The 24,100-nt window shown below is 39.5% G+C and overlaps 1 protein-coding gene across 7 annotated transcripts in view; it reads left to right on the top strand.

Annotated features, from left to right (window-relative positions):
• Window positions 1-24,100, top strand: part of mcf2l2 (MCF.2 cell line derived transforming sequence-like 2) — a 196,908-nt gene that overhangs the window by 135,409 nt on the left and 37,399 nt on the right. For all 7 annotated transcript variants that reach the window (XM_062976810.1, XM_062976815.1, XM_062976813.1 and 4 more), the window contains exons 16-20: window positions 7,871-7,937; window positions 9,085-9,200; window positions 11,843-11,912; window positions 16,893-16,985; window positions 20,355-20,447. In XM_062976810.1, coding sequence (XP_062832880.1) covers window positions 7,871-7,937; window positions 9,085-9,200; window positions 11,843-11,912; window positions 16,893-16,985; window positions 20,355-20,447 — 439 coding nt within the window. The remainder of the gene's footprint in view (window positions 1-7,870; window positions 7,938-9,084; window positions 9,201-11,842; window positions 11,913-16,892; window positions 16,986-20,354; window positions 20,448-24,100) is intronic.

Raw genomic sequence — 24,100 nt, 5'->3', positions numbered from 1 at the left:
TATCTATCTATCTATCTATCTATCTATCTATCTATCTATCTATCTAAAACTTCTGAGAAAAAGAAATTATTTCCAGCCACTCTAGAGTTTTTGCTTTAATCCCAGGGCATAAAAGTGGTCCCTAAACCTGATGCAGTTGCCCACCCTTGCTTTATTCCAGGTGCTCCCTTGCTTTCTAGTTCTCTAGGAATTATTCTGTTTGTTTGAGACTGTAATGTAGCATCATTACCACTTTCATCATATACCTCAATGGTCCCAATTTGGAAGGGATGGCCCTGATTAATCTACCACCCCTCTTTTCAGTCCCCCTTTTCAGTCTCTTCTTCCCACTTTCCCCCTTCATCTTCTGCTTATTTCAGTAGTTGCAAATTGAGTTCAAAATGCAAAAGGGGAAGAGGATAGGAGGGGGCGGTGTAAGTACAGTATGCCCTTTCCAGTAGCTCAGGCAAAAGCAAATTGCTTCCTTATGTGTTCTTCCTCATTAATTCTTTTGCCATCTTGACCACCCTCTGATGCAGATAGGCCACACATGTCCTGGTTTCATATGTGTTGGAAGGCATGTCCATTAATATCCAGCTTTTCATGTCCAACCGGTTCAAAGTGAAACAGGGAATGGAAATCTTTCATGTGTCTGATTTATACACCACCACACAGAAGAAAACATAGTTGGGCATTTGGCTGTTTGTCTGGAAAGATCATGTTCAGAAGAATCAGAATGAAAGTACAGTGGTTGACAGTGTTTCTTTTCCATATTGACTCATTCACTTTCAATCCAGAATCTGTGACGGTTTTACCAAAGAGCCACGCACTGTATGTAAACACCTGCACAGGCATTTGGTTGGATAGGGTTAGAAAGAGATTGTGAAATACATTTATAGGCCTTTTCGTTCCAAAATGCTACAGCTAGAATGCTGACTGGGACCAGTTACAGGGAGAATATTACTCTCTTGGGCACAATTAAAGTCCTGGTTATGACTTACAAAGCCCTATACTGCTTAAGTCCAGACTACCTGAAAGCCTGTATCTCCCCAGATGAACCTGCCAGAATTTTAAGGCTTTCTTTCAGTCCAGCCTCCATCACACATTCACTATGTTAAAGGTATAAGCTAGAGCCTTTTCAGTAGCTGATTCCACTGCTTCCACCCGTAGGCAAAGACCTTTTCGTTTAAGCAGGCTTTTAACATGAAAGCAGGGGAACTTCTTATTGGGATGTGTGTTTTAGATATTTTTAAAAATAATTTTATACTGTTTAATGCAGAGGTTTTTGTTTGTTTTGACATTTTTATTGATAACTTTTAAAAACAGATTCACTTTGAGTCCCCCTCTGGGAAAAAGGTTGCATGCAAATTATATACCTGTATATGTATTCATGTATAAATCAATCTCATGTATAATTCAAGGACTGATTTTCAGGACAATGTTGTAGATTTTGATACCAGGAATATATTGGCCATCCTCTTGACGCCTTTGCTGTCATACAACGAAACTGTCATTAACATTCCATAAAACTGAGTCTCTGTTTTCTCCTCTCAGATAGTAAAAGCATATGCTGATTTCACCACTCTGCAAAAAAGAGCCAGTAATTCTTGCTTTGGCAAGATTGTTGCAAGGTTTAATTAAGTTGCTTGTGCAATCATTGTGGAATTAAACATATTTTTTATTATTTGCATACATCTGGCTTACAAACACATAGAACGTGTCTAAACAGTCTGATCAGATCCGATCAAAAGAAAGGCAAATAAATGCCTCTGAGAACAAATCAAGCCTCAAATTTGACTGGTAAACAGAGGCTATCATACTTTGGACACATCCTGAGATGGTATGACTCACTGGAAAATATTACAATGTTCAGTAAAATGGAAAGCAGCAAGAAATGAGAAAACCACATTGCAGATGGATTGATTCCATAAAGAAAGCCCTGACTCTGAGTTTGCAGATCTGAATAGGGCCATTGGTAGCTGTGGCTCTTGGAAGTCTCTCATTCATTGGCTAAATATGAGTCAAAGGGCCCTTCCACACAGCCATATCACCCAGAATATCAAGGCAGATAATTCACAGTATCTGCTTTGAACTGGATTATCTGTGTCCACACTGCCATATAGCCTAGTTCAATGTGGATTGTATACAGCTGTGTGGAAGGGGCCAAAGCTTGATGTAACAGCAAATGACAACAAATCTGATTTTGATAGTATCTTGGTGCTGGTGGAAGAAAGGTAAATCCTTCCCCACTGGCCTCCAAAACCCATGTTTTTTTTTTAAAATGTCTACATCGTACCCCTTCCGCAAGGGGCAAATAGACACAAATTAGCAGGACAGAGTTAGATTGATAAAAGGTCATGTAGAAAAAGATTAAACACCTTATTCCCACAGTGTTCCTGTGAGTACCCAATCTGCCCTTTTCCCCAAGTTACAGCTGCTGTTAACTAAAAATGTGGGAAATTCAGTCTCTTATTTGATACACTATAGACCTCAGTTTGTTTCTTCCCTTCCTGAATGAAAATCATAACCTCTGAAGCAAATAACATAGCAGTAAAATCTATACATCTTTTTTTAAAAATCCCTTCAAACATAGAAAATTAGTATGTTTAGGAAGAACATTTTCTTCTCAGGTTCTACTTTTCTTCTTATATGTATTTTTTTACATAGGGGAAATATTCATAAATATAAACCCTGTTCTTACCCACCTTGCAGTCAAAAAACAAAACAGTACAAGAAGCCTTGTAATTTTGTTGAATGTATAATTCAGTTCAAAGAGATGCCAGAAATCTACCTTTGGGGACAAATTGGGAGTATAAAGTTAATATCTATGACTACATTCCTGCAACAAAACAATTATGCTGTAATTACTCCACATTCCCCATTGTGTTTTCTGACTTATCTCTAAAGGAGAAAACACCCTTTCGTGTAATTAGACCATTGTTCCTAAGATACTGGGTGGCAAATAATGGGGTTTGAACATTTTTGTTGTGACCTAAATCTCTCTGCTGGGTGTAGAAACAGCTTCGGGAGACAAGATTCAAACTCCCATTTGAAGTTAATCACATATTGCTTAGTCTCATGTATTCCCCCTTTCAAAAACCTAATGCAACCCTCCTGCAAATTCCTGCAGAAGATTCTGTGTTTGTAGAAATACATTTAACAGAATCATAGACAGCATAAAATAGATCATAACAGAAAGGCTATATAGCTTATTGAATAATTAAAGAATTCATGATGAATGACCTTTCAAGGTAATGAATTTTGTTGTCAAACAAATCTTCTTTCCCTGCTACCTAAAACAATATATAATACAAATGTTTTAAAACCATTAAACAATCCAATTTAAAACACATTTAAGGCATTGTTAAACAATTAATACTACACAGTCCATTAAAAACCCTTCTGCTACATCCAACTAAACGTTGAAGTCCTGTCTAAATAGGAATGTCTTTGCCTACCAGCAGAAAGAGAACAAAGAAGTGTCTTACCAGATTTTCCTTTGGAATAGACTTCCATAGCTTATGGACTCATGTCTTCATCAGACAAGTCCATGAAGGCTTCAGGTCTACGAGAAAATCTCCCTCTGCAGGTCATAAAGCTTGGATAGCCTTAAATGGGGAAATATAGTTTTCCAGACAGACTGAACCTAAGCCAGCCTAGAAATGAACCAATAGTCAGAGAAGGTATCTACTGTATATCTCTCTTTTCCACCAGACTAAGAGCATTTCTTAGTCTGGACCAACAAAAGCAGGCCTACTAGAGAGCCCTCGTCTTTCCAAACCATTCCATGTCAGGATCTCAACAAAGAGGCTTATTTGGAGAAGGAAGGAAGGCACACCAAAGGCAAATTCACTGTGGCTAATACCACGTGCAGTGATCATTATAAGCTTCAAAAGCAACATAGGCAAAAAGTTTAAAATAGAATAATAATATTAAATAAAATGTTTAATTTCCTAACCATTCCTAAGAACTATTACTATGTTCAAGTCTTGGGCCAAGAGGCTGGGAGAGGCAGGTTGTCTCCTAGCTCCATCCTTGAAATCTTCATATATCTGAGTGTATCCATCATTCTGATCTTTGGACATTCTCATATGGCCTGAAGTCAGGAAACAGCTTAACCTTTGCAAACTCCCTTTACAGTTGAGACTTCTAGGACTACAACTGGCATCCCCTTCAGTCTTTCTTTTAGCAAATGGAGACCCAAGGGACTGAGCCAGCCAGGACTAGATTGGAGAATTTGCCAGTCTCCTGAGGATTGTTGAATTTCAGGTTTCTGAGCCCTTGAGAAACTCATCTGGGAATTAAACTGGCATGTCGAAAGTTGCCACAATTTGCAGGAACATTTGTTTTGCCTCTGGCATTAAACTACAGTATATAGATTTGTTTAAAACGAAACAGGAGTTTGAGAAAATGTGCAGCCTTACTGGAAAAAAACTATTATCTCAGTCTTTTCGTGCACCATCTTTACTGATTTACATGTTGCATAAATCAAATGTTAAACGGCAGGAAAATAAACTTGGGATAGAATCATAGAATCATAGAATCATAGAATAGTAGAGTTGGAAGAGACCACATGGGCCATCTAGTCCAACCCCCTGCTAAGAAGCAGGAAATCGCATTCAAAGCACCCCCGACAGATGGCCATCCAGCCTCTGCTTAAAAGCCTCCAAGGAAGGAGCCTCCACCACGGCCCCGGGGAGAGAGTTCCACTGTCGAACAGCTCTCACAGTGAGGAAGTTCTTCCTGATGTTCAAGTGGAATCTCCTTTCCTGTAGTTTGAAGCCATTGTTCCGTGTCCTAGTCTGCAGGGCAGCAGAAAACAAGCTTGCTCCCTCTTCCCTATGACTTCCCTTCACGTATTTGTACATGGCTATCATGTCTCCTCTCAGCCTTCTCTTCTGCAGGCTAAACATGCCCAGCTCTTTAAGCCGCTCCTCATAGGGCTTGTTCTCCAGACCCTTAATCATTTTAGTCGCCCTCCTCTGGACGCTTTCCAGTTTGTCAACATCTCCCTTCAACTGTGGTGTCCAAAATTGGACACAGTATTCCAGGTGTGGTCTGACCAAAGCAGAATAGAGGGGGAGCATAACTTCCCTGGATCTAGACGCTATTCCCCTATTGATGCAGGCCAGAATCCCATTGGCTTTTTTAGCAGCCGCATCACATTGTTGGCTCATGTTTAACTTGTTGTCCACGAGGACTCCAAGGTCTTTTTCGCACACACTGCTGTCAAGCCAGGCGTCCCCCATTCTGTATCTTTGATTTCCATTTTTTCTGCCGAAGTGAAGTATCTTGCATTTGTCCCTGTTGAACTTCATATTGTTAGTTTTGGCCCATCTCTCTAGTCTGTCAAGATCGTTTTGAATTCTGCTCCTGTCTTCTGGAGTGTTAGCTATCCCTCCCAGTTTTGTGTCGTCTGCAAACTTGATGATCGTGCCTTCTAACCCTTCGTCTAAGTCGTTAATAAAGATGTTGAACAGAACCGGGCCCAGGACGGAGCCCTGCGGCACTCCACTTGTCACTTCTTTCCATGATGAAGACGACGCATTGGTGAGCACCCTTTGGGTTCGTTCGCTTAGCCAATTACAGATCCACCTAACCGTAGTTTTGTCTAGCCCACATTTTACTAGTTTGTTTGCCAGAAGGTCGTGGGGGACTTTGTCGAAGGCCTTACTGAAATCCAGGTACGCTACATCCACAGCATTCCCTGTATCGACCCAACTCGTAACTCTATCGAAAAAAGAGATCAGATTAGTCTGGCATGACTTGTTTTTGGTAAATCCGTGTTGACTATTAGCAATGACCGCATTTGTTTCTAAGTATTCGCAGACCACTTCCTTAATGATCTTTTCCAGAATTTTGCCTGGTATTGATGTGAGGCTGACCGGACGGTAATTGTTTGGGTCGTTCTTTTTTCCCTTCTTGAAGATAGGGACCACATTCGCCCTCCTCCAATCTGCTGGGACTTCTCCCGTTCTCCAAGAACTCTCGAAGATAATTGCCAGTGGTTCTGAAATAACTTCCGCTAGTTCCTTCAGTACTCTTGGATGATTTTCTTGCGCCCAGTTTTGCCTTTGCCAGTTTGAATACTGTGTAACTTCCTTTCTATCGGGAAAGCTTCATCTAAAGCTGTATTGTTTCCAAGTGTTCTGAAGGTTTAGAACAAAAATACTACCCTGTTGTTCCTGATATCAGTCAGGGGACAAAAAGAAAACTTAATTTTTCTGCAATAAGGTATGCAGATGGCAGTATATGGGGTGACAGTAGCCTCTTTTGCTCTGCACATGGTGAGAATGTTAGGTTGTATTTGTGAGAGACAGCTCATACACACTGAGCAGCCTTTTCTATAGGGATAGGAAGGTCTGGGATTTGAAGAGGTATAGAAAGGAAACCATAAGCTGGAATTTCATCCCCTTAGATGCATATTTGGAGGGGCACAAAAGAAGAGAAATGCATGATTCCCCCAGTGATTTTATCTCCAGCTGTGAGACAGTTGTGGCAGCTCAGAGTGAATCTTAAGCCCATGGCAAGGTCTGGTGTGAGTGTTTCAAACTTACATGTTTTGATTTATTATTTATTGAATCATTTACATTACAAAAGTACAGAGACCTTGAGATTTTTTTTTGAAAAAGCAGCATCATTCATATTAGATCAAAGGTGTGGCAGCAGTGAACATATGGCTGAATATATTATGGTGAGATGTATCAGCTTAAGATATGTTTGTTGGATATAGAATACTTATTTGGAGGCTTTGTGTGACTGAGGAATTGTTGGGAAACAATACATTTTCACTTATCTTGAAATGATAAATGCTGATCAGTGAGAACTTGAACTAAAGGATGTTTTAAGAAGGCACTAACAAACCCCAGAGGTGAAACGCAGGGAGAAAAATGGGGCAGTGATTTACCAGTGATAGAAAATCAGGACATTCTGTGACACACTGGATGAATGGAAATATTGTGGTGACCCTGGATTACTTCCAGTATTTCAGGTTGCATCCTGTGCATATTGCAGATACTACTGAGTATGATTTGTGGGTTGTATCACTGGTGATCGGGCAAAGAAGAATGGTTAAACCATGATTAAAATCAAATATGGGAGATTCAGCCTGTAATGGCAAAGCCAGAGTATAACCATACCTTCTCCCATTCTTTCTGCACCAAACCACCACTGCGAGGCCATGAAATAATCGCTGATATGCAATGTGTGAGCTGTATATTCCTGTAGGAACAAGTGTTAAACTGAAGTAACAACTTATCTTGTAGCTCATACCATCAAGTCCATCTTTGTGCTACATTGTTCTGTACTACTGCTTCCAGTCTGTTTTGAAAATCCACATTGACCTAACCTTTTAACTCTCCAGACATCATTTGCAACTGAAATGGTGCATACGAAATAATACAATGTTTCCTCATGCAGATCCTAAAATAGAAACTGTTTTAAAACTCTGCTTCTTACTGTCTGTCTATTTATAGATTTGTAAGGTTTCCTGAGGTCAATTACTCTGTGGAGCATCATGTCACTAGGAGTGCTATTTTAATATAATACTAGTAATAATGACAACAGCAGTGTATATAGCTACGGTATATATAAGTAAATATTGTATATAACTCGAGGGTACATCTTAGGGCTAAAAATATGGATTTTGATATGACCTGTGGATAAGTCAGGGGTTATTCTGCAGAGAGGGGGAAATGCCAGAGCTTGCTAATTATAAGAGCTTCTAGGTCCAGACAGTTTCATATCAAATATACTCTGCAAAAGCCTTCATTTTAAATGATTTTTTAAATCAGAGGTAAAGCATGTTTTGCAACATAGTCTACTAAATCTCTCTCTCTCTCTCTCTCTCTCTCTCTCTCTCTCTCTCTCTCTCTCTCCCCCTCTCCTTTAGCCATATAATAAATGAATTGATAGAAACAGAACGGGTCTATGTAGAGGAGCTCCAAAGCATATTAGAGGTAAGTTATGTATGTAGAAATGAAGGGCAAACCCAAGTATAAACCTTGCATTACTGCCCTCAGCCTTGAGGACTTTTCCCCAGTATGTAAGTTATTCTTCAAAACTTGCACAGGATACAGAGGTGGACATAATCATAACTCTTCATTAGCAAATGAATGAATGCCACACTACAAAAACTGTATCTTTTTAAAACATTATTTTGTTATTTTCAGTTTAAACGGCATTGTCTCCAGTATTGCAGTCGACCAGGCTGTGCCAATTCAACTGCAAATGTTGAAACCTTCTAATGTTTTCCAGTGTCCATTTTGAGACACCCAAAGGTCAATAAGAGGGGAAGAAATACACCAAAGTAACAACAAATCGTCCTTAGTATTTCCAGATTTGTAGGGCTTGGCATTGCTTCTCTTTTCCCAAGACTAGGGAGAGGAATCTCACAATAAGAATCCTGTCTTGAAAAATGAATATTCACCCCATAACTTAGACTTTGTCTCTTTTATTTGAATGGCACATTCAATGCAACTGCGATTGATGCTTCACGTATTATGTTTAATGACATCATTGGTGTCTGTTTCTTATAACATCACCAGGGCTCACCAAACTAAACCTCTTATGATTACATAACATTGAGCTATGGCAGTTAAAGTGGTGTCAAAGTGCATTAATTCTACAGTGTAGATGCACCCAGTCCAATGCTCAAACCACTATGCCACACTAGAACTTCTATCCTATATAATGCTGTGATTTACTGTACTGACTAAGGAAGAGTGATGCTTAATGTTCTAGCAAGCCCAAAGTAGCTTCAATCCCAATATTGGATGAAGTATAATAAATAATATAAGCTACAATAAGGCAGGCTCATTTGCTTGAACCTCCAACTAGTTGTAGAATTCAGAGTTTCATATTTCAAAATCCAGGTTTCTTTGATGCAGAATTTATTTATTTATTTTTGCCCAAGATTTGACAAAATTCAGGATGGTCCAAAATAAGCACTAGATGAAAGTGGACACTTTCAAATCAGTGGGCCAGGAGAATAATTTATTACATTTGCTGTTTTGGTTTCAATTGGCAAAAGTGGGGTGGGGGTGAGGCAGCTCATATTTTCCATCTTCCATTCTCCCCATATGCTTTCTTCTTCTTCTTTAATAGGGCTATGCATCAGAAATGGACAATCCTGATTTAATTCACTTGATCCCAACTGCAGTTTTGAATAGGAGGGAAGTTCTTTTTGGAAATCTCTCAGAAATCTACGAATTTCACAACAGGTTTGCTGGCATAGTGTGCTATCAGACTATGAGAACTTGTAGAGTACCCATATGATTTGACCTGCAGCCCCCAATATACCTTTGATAATACATTGTAAAGTGTGATATCCAAGCACTTGTCCATATCCTGATCTCGATTGAAACCAGAACTTAGCCAGTCTTCGATTTCATATTGGGAGAAAAACACACATGCTTTTGATTGTTTTTTCATCCGTCTAGGAATTGTTGTCCAAAAATAAATATGATTCCAAACTGTGGCTGAAACCATAGTTTAGAGTGATTCTAGACATAAAGCAGGTACAACGAGCCCTTGGCTCTGCTGCAATTTGGTTCTGTGTAACTCAGTGGTTCCCAACCTGTGGACCAATGGACTGCAAGAACTAAAATATGGTCCATGGCCTCACCTTTACTACTATGGATAATAACACTACCCAAACAAAAAAATATTGGTGTCTTCGTTTTTAGGCCTGTTCCTGGGATTATTTGCAGTGCTGATTCAGAAAATTACATTGGGTAGACCACTTCAGCTCTGGATTATTAAATATGGTTTTCTGTGGACGAGAAGATGGAGACTACAGGATGGCATCCGATCTGTATCACAAAGTAGAGCTGATGTGGTCTATTCAATGCAATTTTCTGAATCAGCACCCCAAAAAAACAAACCAAATCTAAAGTTGACCAAAAACTGATTCGTAACCCTTTTGGTACTAATGTTGGAGAATGGTCCCTGGTCAAATGGTTCCTGGTCAAAAAAAGGTTGGGAACCACTGGTATAGTTGAATCCATAGAGATTCAGGATAGATCAATATACACATAAGTTGGGTGATCTTTTTGCTGTTCCTTGCAGATTTCAATTCAAGTGTCATACAACATATGTCTATATATAAAGTCATCCACTACAAATCCTGGTTCTTTTGCCAGGCAACTTTTACTTTGGGATGGAAACCAAAAGTTTCAGTTTCAGAGGACTGGGGTAGATACATAATGCAAGCTTTTTCCATTTTGAATATGAGCAAATTTGTCTGTTTTGATAAATAGTTATTGGATAGATACTGGAAAAGAATTAGCACATTCTAAAAGAATTCAGGCTAAACAGTCTGAACACATTCCAAATTTATGTTCCTCCTTTCCCCATTTAATATATGTTAAGAAGTGCATACAGGCTGTCCCCAAGTTACAAACAATATAGGTTCTGTGAGATTGTTCGTTCTTAAGTTGAATTTGTATGAAATGGACAAGTACATTTTAAGTGTAACTCCAGCCACAACCCCCCCACCTCTCTCTCTCTCTCTCTCTCTCTCTCTCTCTCTCTCTCTCTCTCTCTCTTGTGAAAAGTATGGATTAGGATATAGGATATAGGGGATATATATATATATATATATATATATATATATATATATATATTATATACAGTAGAGTCTCACTTATCCAACACTCGCTTATCCAACGTTCTGGATTATCCAACACATTTTTGTAGTCAATGTTTTCAATATATCATGATATTTTGGTGCTAAATTCATAAATACAGTGATTACTACATAGCATTACTGCGTATTAAACTACTTTTTCTGCCAAATTTGTTGTCTAACATGATGTTTTGGTGCTTTATTTGTAAAATCATAACCTAATTTGATGATTAATAGGCTTTTCCTTAATGCCTCATTATCCAACATATTCGCTTATCCAACATTCTGCTGGCCCGTTTATGTTGGATAAGTGAGACTCTACTGTATATATATAACTTTTGAATAAGCACCCTGCTATGTTTGTTTTGCCTTGCCTTTGCTTGTATTTGTGTGTCTCATGTGATTATAAAGGCATTGAATGTTTGCCTATGTATGTAAATATTGTAATCCGCTCTGAGTCCCCTAGGGGAGAAGGGCGGAATATAAATAGTGTATGATTAATTTGCTGTCCATATCCCTGTTCGGAAGATTTCACCTCACTTTCTGTCCCTGTGAGAATTGGATTTTGAAAAAATTGGCTTGTTGTGGAAAGGTTCAATTGAAACACCCTTTCCCCATGATAACTCTTTCAGAAGTGTATTTCTCTTCCGAGGCATAGATTTCTTTCACTTCCAGTTGTCTCACCCCGCATTTGTAACTATGAATCGTTTATAACTCAGATGTTTGTAATTTGAGGACTGCCTGTATATAGAATAGAAGTACTGCTTGCAAATGGCTCTTGGTTGTGGGCTCCTTCCTACGCCTTGGTCAGAAGGCTTTTATATTATCAACAGCTTGCTTTCGCCTTTGAAAATATAATGATAGCAAGAATTCTATGAATAAGAGCACAGAAGAAAGCTGTTGTGGAGAACACCAGCATAGAATTGAAACCTATGGGGGAAAACATCCATTCTGAGACCAGCTGTAAAGTCTTGCATAGCATTAAGTACAACTTAATTCCACGCCTCACTCTCTAGTGGCTTTTACAAAAATAGCCCCCACGAGGACAAAATATTACAGATGCCTTTGTCAAGAGCACAGCATGGTTGTACTGTTTGAGTAGCTACCTATAGATAATTTCCCCCTCAGTCTTGGAATGGAAAAGGGGTTTCAAAATGTGACGCAAACGGTGTTATACTGTAGGCACAATACAATAATTTTCTTCCTGTTTTTTCACCTTTTTTATCTGAATTGCAGAATCTTCCTCAAAGAGCTAGAAAACTGCATTGAGAATCCAGAGTTTCTTGGTCGGTGCTTTTTAAAAAGAGTAAGTTATTTATATTTGTTTGGTCAATCATGTATCTGAAGATGTATTCATCTATAGCCATGTTGGTCATATAGCAAAATAAAATAACATTCAAATTCAACAAAACAGTGATACCTGTATTAGGCCAACATAAAATACATGATGTAACTTTCAAAGCTCCACTGGATATCCCTCCGTGCCATATTAAATGACAACAACAACATGTATTGACAAATTGTAGGCTTGTGACTCCAACACTGTCATATTTTCCATCTCCTATACAACTGTTAATGTTTTTGCTTAATGAAGAAGCCAGTGGACCTTCAAAAGCATTTTTGGTTGGTTTAATAAAGGTATCACTGTTTTGTGGATTTGGGATGTTACAATCACTAAGGTTGCATCTACCTTGCAGAATCAATGCAGTTTGATAATTGTCGAGTTTCAGTGCTATGAGATCATGGGAGTTGTAGTTTGGTGAGGCAGAGAATGCTCAATACCTTGTAAAACCTCAACTCCCATGATTGCATAGCATTGAGCTGTGGCAGTTAAATTGGTGGCAAACTGCAATAATTCGACAGTGTCAATGCACCCCTGGATAACTAGATGATGGTGGAGTTTCATGTTATCTCTACACGGAACTGGCATCTCCCCCCTCCTCTTTTCCTCTGGAAACTTCTGAGAATCAGGCCACATAACACAAAAAAGGGAAACACTGGTGATCTGAAATGGCAAACCTGTAAGCACAAATGAGATGACAATAACAATTTTAAAAGTGCAAATGATTGAGTTTAGTTGTTCCACTAAAGTGAGATAGTTCCAGCGAGTTCTTGCTAATTCAGCAGAATGCAGACACTCACTGCTTTTTTCCCCATGGAAACCAAAGATAAAGCTCCTTTACTAAAGCGAGAAATATCCTGAGGATGCTGGCACGGATGCATACAGACTGGAAACGCCCCAGCTGCAAGCTAGTATTTCATAGCTAGAGCAGCTTGCTTTTCTTAGGCTACACCTACACTTTCAATATAATGCAGTTTAACACTGCTTTAACTGCCATAGCTTAGTGTTATGGAATCATAAGAGTTGTAGTTTTATAAGGTCTTTAGCCTTCTCTGCCAAAGAGTGCTGGGTGCCTTACCAAACTGCAACTAGGATTACATAGCATTGAGCCATAGCAGTAAAAGTGTGTCAAACTACATTAATTCTACAGTCTAGATGCACTGAGCTTCATGGCTGAGAAGAGATCTGAACTTGGATTCCTGGATCCTGGTCTGATACTCTCAACACTGTTCCATTCTTTTCTTAAAAGTACTAAAAGAAAATAGTGTAGAAATCTTTCAGTAAAGCCTAGCAATGACAATTCTTCTTTTTCAAGACTTCATCCAATTTCTTAAAGTTCAGGATTGCATACAATACTATTTGGAAGGATTCCGTGGAAAACTTAGTGTGAGGTCAATGGACACACGTATGTGCTTCTGGATCATGATCCAGTTTGCATTGCTTGTTGTGCTTCTGCAGCTCCTTGGATTTATTTTCCTGTTGCTTTGGTTACTTTTTTATGTACCAGGCATGGAAGAACATGATGAGTTATTTAGATTCCTAAAACAAGTCAACTGTTACCGGTCTTTTTTTTAAAAAAAACAACAACAGGCCATTAACTTTTGTTTGCTGTCTGTTTAAAACACTAATGCATAGAGTTCATCAGCAAGCAGAAATTCCAGCAATTATACTATAAATCTGAAAGCAATGAGAGTTGTTCAGCAGTTTTGAAGACAAAAAACAGTTTGTTCCTGGCCTTCATCTTTGAAACACTGAAACATTCTACTAGACTGAGGCAAGAATTTGAAAAAGGGTTAAGGTACTTTTGTGGACTACAGCACCCAAAATAAAGTTTCCAGATCAGGGCTAAATCACATCTTAGGGTGCATCTGCACAGTAGAATTAATTCCGTTTGATGGCACTTTAACAGCCATGGCTCAGTGCTATCGAATCCTGGGAGCTGTAGTTGTATAAAATCTTTCACCTCTGCAAAAGACTGCTGATGCCTCACCAAACCAGGGTTCTACAGCACTGAGTCATTGCAGTTAACGTGGTGTTAAAAAGAATTACTTTTACAATGTAAATGCATCCTTTGCCATGTTATCTGCCTCAATTTAGAGGAAAGGAGATTCTACCTGAGAATTAGGAAGCACTTCCTAACCGTAAGAGCTATTTAACAATGGAACTCATTATCTCAGAGTTGGTGGAAGCTCCTTCTTTGGAGACTTTTAAACAGAGGCTGGATGGCCATCTGTTGGGGTTGCTTTAATTGTGCTTTTCCTGCATGTCAGGGGGTTGGACTGAATGGTCCTTGTGGTCTCTTCCAGCTCCATGATTCTATGACTCTAACGCATAATTTTAGACGTTGTTTCCAAATACACAGCTGACTGTTTGGTTCTTGAGCTATCTCTGACATAGCAGAATTTTGGTCAGAAAGTAATACAACAGCTTCAGAAAAAATGTATGTGTGTGTGTGTTTTTTTGAGACGGTAGCTAGGAGAAAAGTGTTCCAGACAGAAGTCCATTTGTATGGCTGCCTTCCCAAAGTGTTTGGCTGTTTGCTCCTTCTTCTCAGCGAAGGTCCTTCTCTCCGCCTGAGCCAGATGTTTCATGGGTGGCCGTGTTTACTTTGGCACTGAGGAACTTCTCCATCTGCTGCCAAGCACAATAACACTGATTTTTTAAAAAGCAAAATTAAAACAACCATGTATTTTTCTACCGTAAGTTTTCCAAAGCGGCCGTTGAAATAGCAAACATTCTACTTCCAAGAAGTCACCAAAAATTGTTTTGATTAGAAATAACTGACTCCGAATTTGAAATTGAACTTTGTTCAGATGATGACCCTTTGAGTGCTAAAATGCACAAAATCCTGAAATTGGAAAAAAAAAACTGGTTAATGTCATAAAACATTGGCAGATAGTTGCATTTGGACCAATGTGGAAAGTTGTGAATGGAAAGTTTAAAATTCACTTTGAGTTATGATTTGAAGGAAAACAATTATAAAATGGTGTATATTTAACTCCCGGGAGTCTTTCTGATATTTCCAAGGCTTCTGTAAACAAATATTGATAATGCAATCAAAACTTAGGGACATTGTGATAAAACAAACAGGATTAATCATTTCTTAAAAAGAAATGGGACTTGGTTTTTGAGACAAAATTGTCGGAAGCTACCCTGTTTCTCCCAAAATAAGACCTACCCTGAAAATAAGACCTATCATGATTTTTCAGCATTTCTGAAAATGCTTGAAATATAAGCTCTATTTCAAAAATAAGCCCTAGATATAGCTTATTTAAAATCTCAATTTGGAAAAATAAGACTGCCCCTGAAAACAAGATCTAACACATCTTTTGGAACAAAAATTAATATAAGACCCTATCTTATTTTGAGGGAAACAGGCTATCACTCTTCGGTTTCTAGGGATAATAGAAATATACTATTTGTAGAAATGCAATTCGTAAGATATTGCATATACAAAGTTTATTAACTTGATAATTACAACCACGAGTTAAGAAGGTGGAAGTCATTTTTATCCTCCTTTTGTAGTTGGGGGTTTAGTTGTGTTCGTCTCGTTAGGTGTATAAGAACCAGTTCAAGAGTCCAGAAGAGCCTTGACTCCCCATATGACCATCATTCCACTTTCTTTGCTAGTTCACTTGAACCCAGTATGGTTTATTATGCCAATTGTTTGCCTTAGATCAGGCATGAGGCAAACTTCAGCCCTCCGGGTGTTTTGGATTCCAACTCTCACAATTCCTAACAGCCTACCGGCTGTTAGGAATTGTGGGAGTTGCAGTCCAAACACCCAGAGGGTCAAAGTTTGTCCATGCCTGCCATAGATAGTTGAGCAAATAGTTTTCATGGCCGCCCCTCGCTGTTAGGAATTGTGGGAGTTGAAGTCCAAAACAACCGGAGGGCAGAAGTTTGCCTATTCCTGCTATAAAGTAAACAAATGCAATTTGGCAGCACTTTTAACTGCCATGACTCAATGCTATAAAATCCTGGGAGTTTCAGAAAGTCTTCGGGCCGGTGACTCCCTCCCTCAACCCCAGGTATCTGAAGCAACCAATCAGGAGGCCACACCTCAACCCTCCCCGGGAGAGCACGGAGAGCTCCTTCAGCCCCCTCCCAAACCCCCCGGTCACCCCAAGTCCCAGCTTATGGGTGAGGACTTGGGGTTGCTGCAGGAAGTTCCACAGGTCAAAGGGGCTGCCCACCTTGGCCGCTCCATAGGCGCCCCTGTCACCCTGGCCCCCGCTTTCCACGCCGCCGTCCTCCATTCCTCTCCAGTGTTGGGAACAAGCTGTGGCCGCCACGCCCGAACTTGAGTGGCGCCTCCTCAGGCCACACCCCCAGGGAGGAGACTTCAACTCCCAACAGCCTCATTGCTTTGGCTGGTGCTCGGGGTTGGTGGGAACTGGAGTCCAAAACACCTGGGTCACCACCGAAGCTTGGGAAGCACTTGAAGGAAGTGACTCTGCGCCTCTGCTTTAAAGTGAAGGCACCTCGGCGCCACTTTTAACTGCCATGGTGGTCCGGCCACTGCGGAGGCCAGACCACGGCCACGGAGGCAGGAAGGCCACGCCTGGGCAGAGGTGTGTCAATGGCACCCCCTAGATGATGGCTCCTTCAGCAACCACATACTTCGCCTAATGGTTGAACCGCCCCTGCACTTACTACAATGCAACCTGATCCCTGCAACATGCACAATTGAAGACCTTCTCACAATGACACCAGAAGCACTCCAAGTGGCCAGCTACTGGTAAAAGGAAATCTAGTATAAAAATTTTAACTTTGTGTTTTTAAATACATTATAACTATATCCTCAATTCACTTCTGACACGATAAATAAATACCACTGAATTGTCTCATTGTGCTACATACTCCATTCCACCTTGTTTCTTTCAGAACTTACTGACAACATATTTTGACTTTTTAAAAACATTTATTTCCTTTATGTTGCAGAAGGAAGATCTCCAAATATATGAAAAATATTGCCAAAATAAGCCACGGTCAGAAGCCCTTTGGAGGCAGTGTGGAGATAGCCTTTTCTTTCAGGTGGGTCCTAAATACTTAAAGGTACTAAATGTTCCTGAAGAATATCTCATCTTCCCTGATTAATGTAGCATGTCCGCTTCTTGAATCAACTTGATATGTTTGCGAACCCATCAAAGGAATAAGCAGCTGAATGCTTGGATTAATCCAACCTTCCTATATCATGTTTTGTTTTGTTTTTGGTTGCTTTAGCTGGAGATCCTGTATTTTTATTTTTTATTTTTTATTTTTATTTTATTTTTTTAATCTTTTTTTATTCTTCATACAGATAACAAAACAATACACTGCATACCTTAGCCATCTAAAAGATAACATAAAAACTGTTTACAATCTTTATGGCTGGGATACAGGTTCCAATTGTGATCCTTTTTACCGCATATCTTAATTAATTGCCCCTTTAAACCCCCCCATCCCACCCACCCTTACCACCCTCTTCCCACCCCCAACTGGGTTGCTTGAATCAATACATTGATTTGTCTGGAAGGCCTGATTTAAAGTTCTGTACCTATCTTTTCCTTCTGTTTTATCGACTAAACAAGACCATTTCTTATGCCAATCTTGTCTTAACTTCCTATATCATGTATGCACTTTCCTCTCACTAAATGGAAGTTTTCATTCTATCCCTGTCTTCTTGACTTATTCAAACCTATGCTCTCCTTACTTAGGAACATCGTTTGCACCACAAATGTCAGAAGAAATTTGGAGACCACAAAGTATATGTGTCAGAATACACTTTTTTCTCTTCACACTCCATCATTTTTCCCACGTGGCATTAATTTATTTTTGAAAACCATAAGAAAAACTGTTGCATCAAACCAAAGGCCTATTTAGTCCAGCATTCTGTTCCTACAGAGGCCAAATAGATGCCTCAAAGAAGCTCACAAGCAAAACACCGGTGTAAAAGTGATTCCCTGCCCATTTGCCCCAGCAACTGGTGTCCAGAGGTATACAATCCATGATACTGGAGACACAGTATCTGCTGGGTTTTCTTCCAGGGTGTCCTGTGGATGCTAAAATCCATAGATGCTCAAGTCCCATTCTAAACTCGCATAGTAAAATAGTGAGAAAACCAAGGTTTGCGTTTAGGAATTATTTTTACTACTTTCAAGCCATGGATTGTTGAATCAATGGATACAGAATCTGTGGATACAGGTGGTCAGCTGCAATAGATGGACCTTTTGAGTTATAGACATTCATAGACTTATTCTCCATGGATCTGTCTATTATTCCTTTAAAGTTACCCAAACTGCTGCCCAGTTGTGATAGTGACTATCACAGTGTATCAGCGATGTGAAGAACTGCCTCCATTGATGAAGCCGCCCTGAGTCCCCTATTGGGTGAGAAGGGCAGGATACAAATACAGCAATAAATAAATAAATAAATTATATACAGGAATACAGGGTACAATGTAATATCAATTTGAACAATTTTGTTGTTCTGTGCCTTCAAGTCATTTCCGACTTATATGAATCTTAAGATGAACCTATGCTAGGATTTTCTTGGCAAGATATATTTGGTGAGGGTTTGCCATTGCCTTCTTTTGAGGTTGAGAGACTGCGACTTGTTCAGAGTCAATGAGTTTCTATGGCTGAGCATGGATTCGAATCCTGGTCACAATATTCATCCCACTACATTGCTTGAACGTCAATAGAAATAATTAAAGTAATAATAAGATAAAAGCACATTAAAAATAATACTTAAAAGAAGAGTCTTGTAATTTCACAAGAGTTCTCTACGACTGGAACCTTTCATCCTGGAATAAAATGCAAAACAAATTCTGTAATTATAAGCTATTAAGGAGAGGTTCGTACATTTTTGGAGAACACATCTATCGGACAGAATTGTATCAAAAACAAAAGAAAAACCCATAAACAGAGATATTTTCCAAATGTGTAGCTATAGATAGAGTGAAAGGAGGGTATTGCCCTTCCAAATAAAAATTCAGCCTCCAAATTTCTGACTTAAAATTTCATTTGAATTCTTGGGAATACAACATAGGCACCAGAAGAAAAGGGGCAGGCAGAGTGACCAAGGGAATGAGAACACAGCAAACAAAATCATTTTAGATGTGAATTATTTTCATGGCCTCATTCCCTACAATGTTAGAAATGTGGGGACTGAATTGTTGCGGGGGTAAAATTCTTATTTGGGAGGCAGTATCTTAACCCCAGTCACACACCTGATAGAGAACATTCCCTTCCAGGGGGTATTGTTTAAGTCATGTTCCTTAAAATAGGCTGCAGGACTCCTCCCTGTGTTCCCACAGTCATGACAATGGACTCTCACAATGTGTTTTTCTGCCATTAAATTACAAACAGCTCACTCAAGCAGACAACTTAACTGACCCTGAGGCAAATGGCATGGAACCTTGGAAGAAGCCAATTGGGGAAGCTGTTCTGTCTGTTCCTGAAACTTTAGATGCTTCAGTCCTGAGGCAAAGAAACACAAGCAATTTCTTCCCTTTTTCAACATGACTTATCTGCCTCATTTCAAAAATTTGACAGATGGAAGTAGTAGATGGGACTGTATGTACTGCATCAACCAACAGATACCATGTATTACTACTTCTTTGTGCTTAACCCCCTCTCCCCCACACACAAACACACTATAAATAGGAAAATAAAATGCTGAAGTGGCTGAGTCTATCATAAGGCTTCATAAGTAGATCACAGCAAACAACCTGTTACAAGTTGAGCATTCATTATTTAGAATTCCAAATATTCCACAATCATCGACATGGGTGGCTGAGATAGTGCCTTTGCTTTCTGATGGTTCAGTTTACACAAACTTTGTTTCATTCACAATAATATTAAGATATTGTGTATCAAATTCAGGTTATGGACTTTATCATACTTTATGCCACTATCCCATGGTAGTCACATAACAGAGATAGCAATTCACTAGGATGATATCTCGTTATCACACTACTAGCATGGTAGTCCTGTTTTGACATTGGTTTACCACCTTCATGCAATAAAGTCCTTGGTGTATAAGAAATATACAAAAATTTCATAGCAACTGAGAATTGTTAACTGAATTTATATTACTGTATATGAATTCGTTTTTCAGAGTGTGATTGTGATTTATCTTTCACAGGATTCAAGAATAGCATATTATAAATCTAGTCAAGTCTCAAAACTAAGCAAACACATTTTGAATTGCAATGTAAACAAAAAAAACTTTTTTTTAAAGTTGCCAGAAAAATCCATGTTTTTGAAGTGGAAAGGATATTTTTTGCTTTCTAAAAGCAACAGGTTATACAGCTTCAAAAGACATTACATTGCAATTCTGTACTGAGTGTTCCTGCCTGCTCTGTTCATTTTCACACTATGAGTACTTCATTCCCACCCTCCTTCTCTTCTTCCTTTCCAGGAATGTCAGAGGAAACTGGACCATAAACTTTCCCTTGATGCTTATCTCTTGAAGCCAGTTCAGAGGATAACCAAGTACCAGCTGCTTTTAAAGGTATTGGTTGAATTCATTCCAGAAAACTACTTAAGGCAAGGAGAAACCGTGGGTTACTGCAGCACCAGCTGTGACCAATCTGGAGCCCTCCCAGTGTTTTAGATTATAACTCCCATATCCCCCAGTCAGCATAGCCTTTTGGTGATGTGTTCACACTTGCTAAAATAACATATGCAGATCTAGACTTCCAGAAGTTTAATGGCAATTTCACATGGCAAAAGGGAGACAGAAAGAGAAATGCATCACAAAAAAGAGGCCAAAAGGGGAAAGGGATTGACATTTAATTGGTATGTGTTAATTTAGTTGGATAGGTTCAGAAATGATTAAACTCGGACTTCATAATCTGGACATATCATGAGATGATATGGCTCCTTGAAAAAATGCTTGGAAAAAATGAAGAGTTGTAGGAAAAGAGAGAGACAGCACTACAGGTGGGTTGACTCGGTGCATTTGGCATCACCTTAACTGGCTAAATGCTCTGGAAGAATAGGAGTTGTAGTTTTACAAGGCCTCTAGCTTTCTCTGCCAAAGAGTATTGATGCCTCACTAACCTACAATGCCTATGATTCCATAGTATTCAGCCATAGCAGTTAACGTGGTGTCAAACTGCATTAATTTTACAGTCTAGATGCATCCTCACTCAAGGAAACCACAACCTTGAGTTTTTGAGACTGTAACAGAGTAGCTGAAGGAAGATACTGAAGATTTCTCATTCTTGAGGCAAAGTCAAGTTGATCGCAAATAAGAAAAAGTAAACCAACAAAGCCTTATGTTTGCCCAATGAAATTTTGCCTTAGTCACCAAACTTCTAGCATTGCAATAACTGGACCATTCAGTTTTGCACTGAGAAACAGTGTATAGACATCCAAAGCACAGGAGAGCTTGTTGTGTTACCAAGGGAATACAACATAACAAACAGCAAAGCTTTAGATGTTAACTATTATCTCTGTGTGTCTCTCCCTCTCTGCAATGCTAGAAAATTGGAGATTATAGAAAGATTTCCTGGGGGAGGCAGGAATCTTATTTGGGAGCCAGTGCCCTCATTTTGCTCCTCGCCTACCCTGTAGCTACACCCCAGGTTTTAGTTCTCAGCCATGTTTCCAGCTACAAACAAGCTGCAGACAGTAATCTTTCTATATATCAGTCCTAGCATATATGTTAAGACATAAGCCAGTCCATGGTGTCCAGATCAAAGTCTTAGTGTTGTTGTAAAGTAATATTAAGGAAAGTAGAGGTACCAAGATTCAGAGACACATAACCATGGCTCACATGCAGGACACCAGTTGTTTTGCAATCTCCTCCAAGGGGCCCCTGCTGCCAGCAAATTTGTGATTATTAGACATGTGTTTCCTTTCTGCTTAATTTACTGATATATCGCTGACATTTAGTGGTGCAGTGGCAAAGGTGACTAACAAAAAGGTGACTAAACATTGAAAACAAAACCTCTTTTAAAAAACCCCCGAAGTCTCCTTTAAGCAATAAAACTTGCAACATAATCAGGTGGGAGTGAGATAGTAAGAAGCCAGGGGTTATGACAACTGAGAACATAAACTGTAATTTAATGGGTACCAGTTTTGAACAGTGCTTCCTTTTATTCCCGCAAACAGAAAATTAGCAGAATACAAAACCCCAATTTGGGCTCCAAACTTTGTCCCAGCTGTAGGAGCCCCCGGTGGCACCATAGGTTAAACCCTTGTGCCAGGAGGACTGCTGACAGAAAAGCCGGCGGTTCAAACCTGGGCAGCGGGGTGAGCTCCCGTCTGTCAGCTCCAGCTTCCCATGAGGGGACATGAGAGAATCTTCCCATAGGACGGTAAAACATTCAGGTGTCCCCTGAATGTGACTTGCAGTTTCTCAAGTTGCTCCTGACATGAAAAAAAGCTGTGCTGGATGTTTTAAAAAACAAACAAACCTGCTGGGAGTAAGTATTTACCTATATTCTTCCAAACTGTTGTGGATCTTTGTGTATTGAAATCTTCAATACATTGTGTTCATTTTTGATTTAAAGCTGGAAAAGGCTGAACTTTACAGCCTGAGGAGTAGGAGGAATTTTGGGTATAAATCCCATTTTTTTTCTCAACTAGTATAGTATACCTTTCAACATTTCCCCCATGAAGACTGGGACACATGTTTGCAAGCAATGTCAGAATGGGGTCAAATTGGCAAAGGTAGGGGAGGAACACACAACAAGGACAGGCTACAGGGGTGTGCTTTTGCTTGTGTCTGTAGGAAAAGACAACTCTGCCTTCTCTCCCTTTCATGTTAACTCTCTGCAGTCTACTTTGCCACTTTCAACTCAGTTTTCAGCAACTGAGGGCAAAAGGGAAAAAAGTGGGGGGAGAAGAAAGAAACAAGAGTATATAAGAGCACCCTTAAGAACAGCTGGGAAAATGTTACAGCAGAGAAACTTGGACTGTCCCCAGCAAATTGTGCCATTTGAAGAGTATGTTAGAAATGGGCAGGCAAATAGAAATCCTCCAGACATGGGACATTGTATTAAAAGAATATTCTGACCTTTTAGTATCACAAGCTGCATAGGTGGATTGGAGAGAAATTGGAAACAATCTAGGTTTGCTTTGCTGATTTTCTACGTATCAGCTTGCTATTTGAGGAGAAAAAAATAGTACAAGTAAACATATGTGAGATTAGATCTCAGTCTGGTAAAACCTTCTGGCAGGACTGGTGGAGAAAAACCAGCTCGACACGTTCTGCCTTTGCTCAGCAGTGTGCTGCAAGGGATTGTAAGCACCTCAAGAATTGTGAGAGTACTATAGAGATGCAGGATACAGATCTGATATTTGGGAACAACAGGATAAGAAAAGGGATGTGGAAAAATTGCATCTAGAAGCTGAACTATAGGGTCCTGCTTGGGTACAGGGCAGCATCTCCCCCACCTCATAAGTTAATTCATAGAATTGTAGACTCAAAAGGGGACACAAGAGCAAGGTATAGTTACAGGGATGGGGTGAAGGCATTTCTCTCCCATGAAAAGGTCTGGCCTCTCTCCACAGGCTAGAAATCTCACTGGGAGGGCAACTGTCCATTTTTCCTGCACCCGGTTGGGCAAAAGCAAAAGGCAACAACCTTTCATGGCTTGTGTGTTCTTCACTAATAAGTTTTGCCAACTTGAACACACTCTGTGGTCATACATGTGCCGATTTCCATCTGCAAAAAGTTGGTGAGCATGTGAATCCATGGAACTTAAATCAGTAGGTTTTGACTTACCAACTCTTGATTCAATGGGTCTATTCTAGTTGAGAGTAACAAACTGGATTTCGATGTGTTGTCGAAACTGGATTTCATCCAGGGTGGAAATTGGACATCAGTTCCCAGCAGACCTAGTAGCCAGCATAGCCTATGGAAAGAAATGTGGGGAATTGCTTTTCCACAAAAACATGGAAAGCCACCCAATTCCCTCCCTGGATTTATGTCATTGGCAATTCACCTTGAATTATTTCTGAATCCTGGTCCTTCTTTTTCTTAATATAGATGCAAATTTTCTAGCATGGAAGCTTATTTTCTCCTTCCACGTGCTTCTACCTCTTATTAACAAAGAAGACATTACACAAGGATGTGCAAATTTTACCCAAATGCTATATCTTTGTTACATCAATCAAAATGGAAATTTAAAATTTCCACATTTTTTTCTTTCA

The sequence above is a fragment of the Anolis carolinensis genome, chromosome 3 (genome assembly GCF_035594765.1).
Source record: "Anolis carolinensis isolate JA03-04 chromosome 3, rAnoCar3.1.pri, whole genome shotgun sequence".
In the NCBI taxonomy this organism is placed as follows: Eukaryota; Metazoa; Chordata; class Lepidosauria; order Squamata; family Dactyloidae; genus Anolis; species Anolis carolinensis.
The sequence above is the reverse complement of the archived record's forward strand: the minus strand, read 5'-3'. Positions and strand labels throughout refer to the sequence as shown.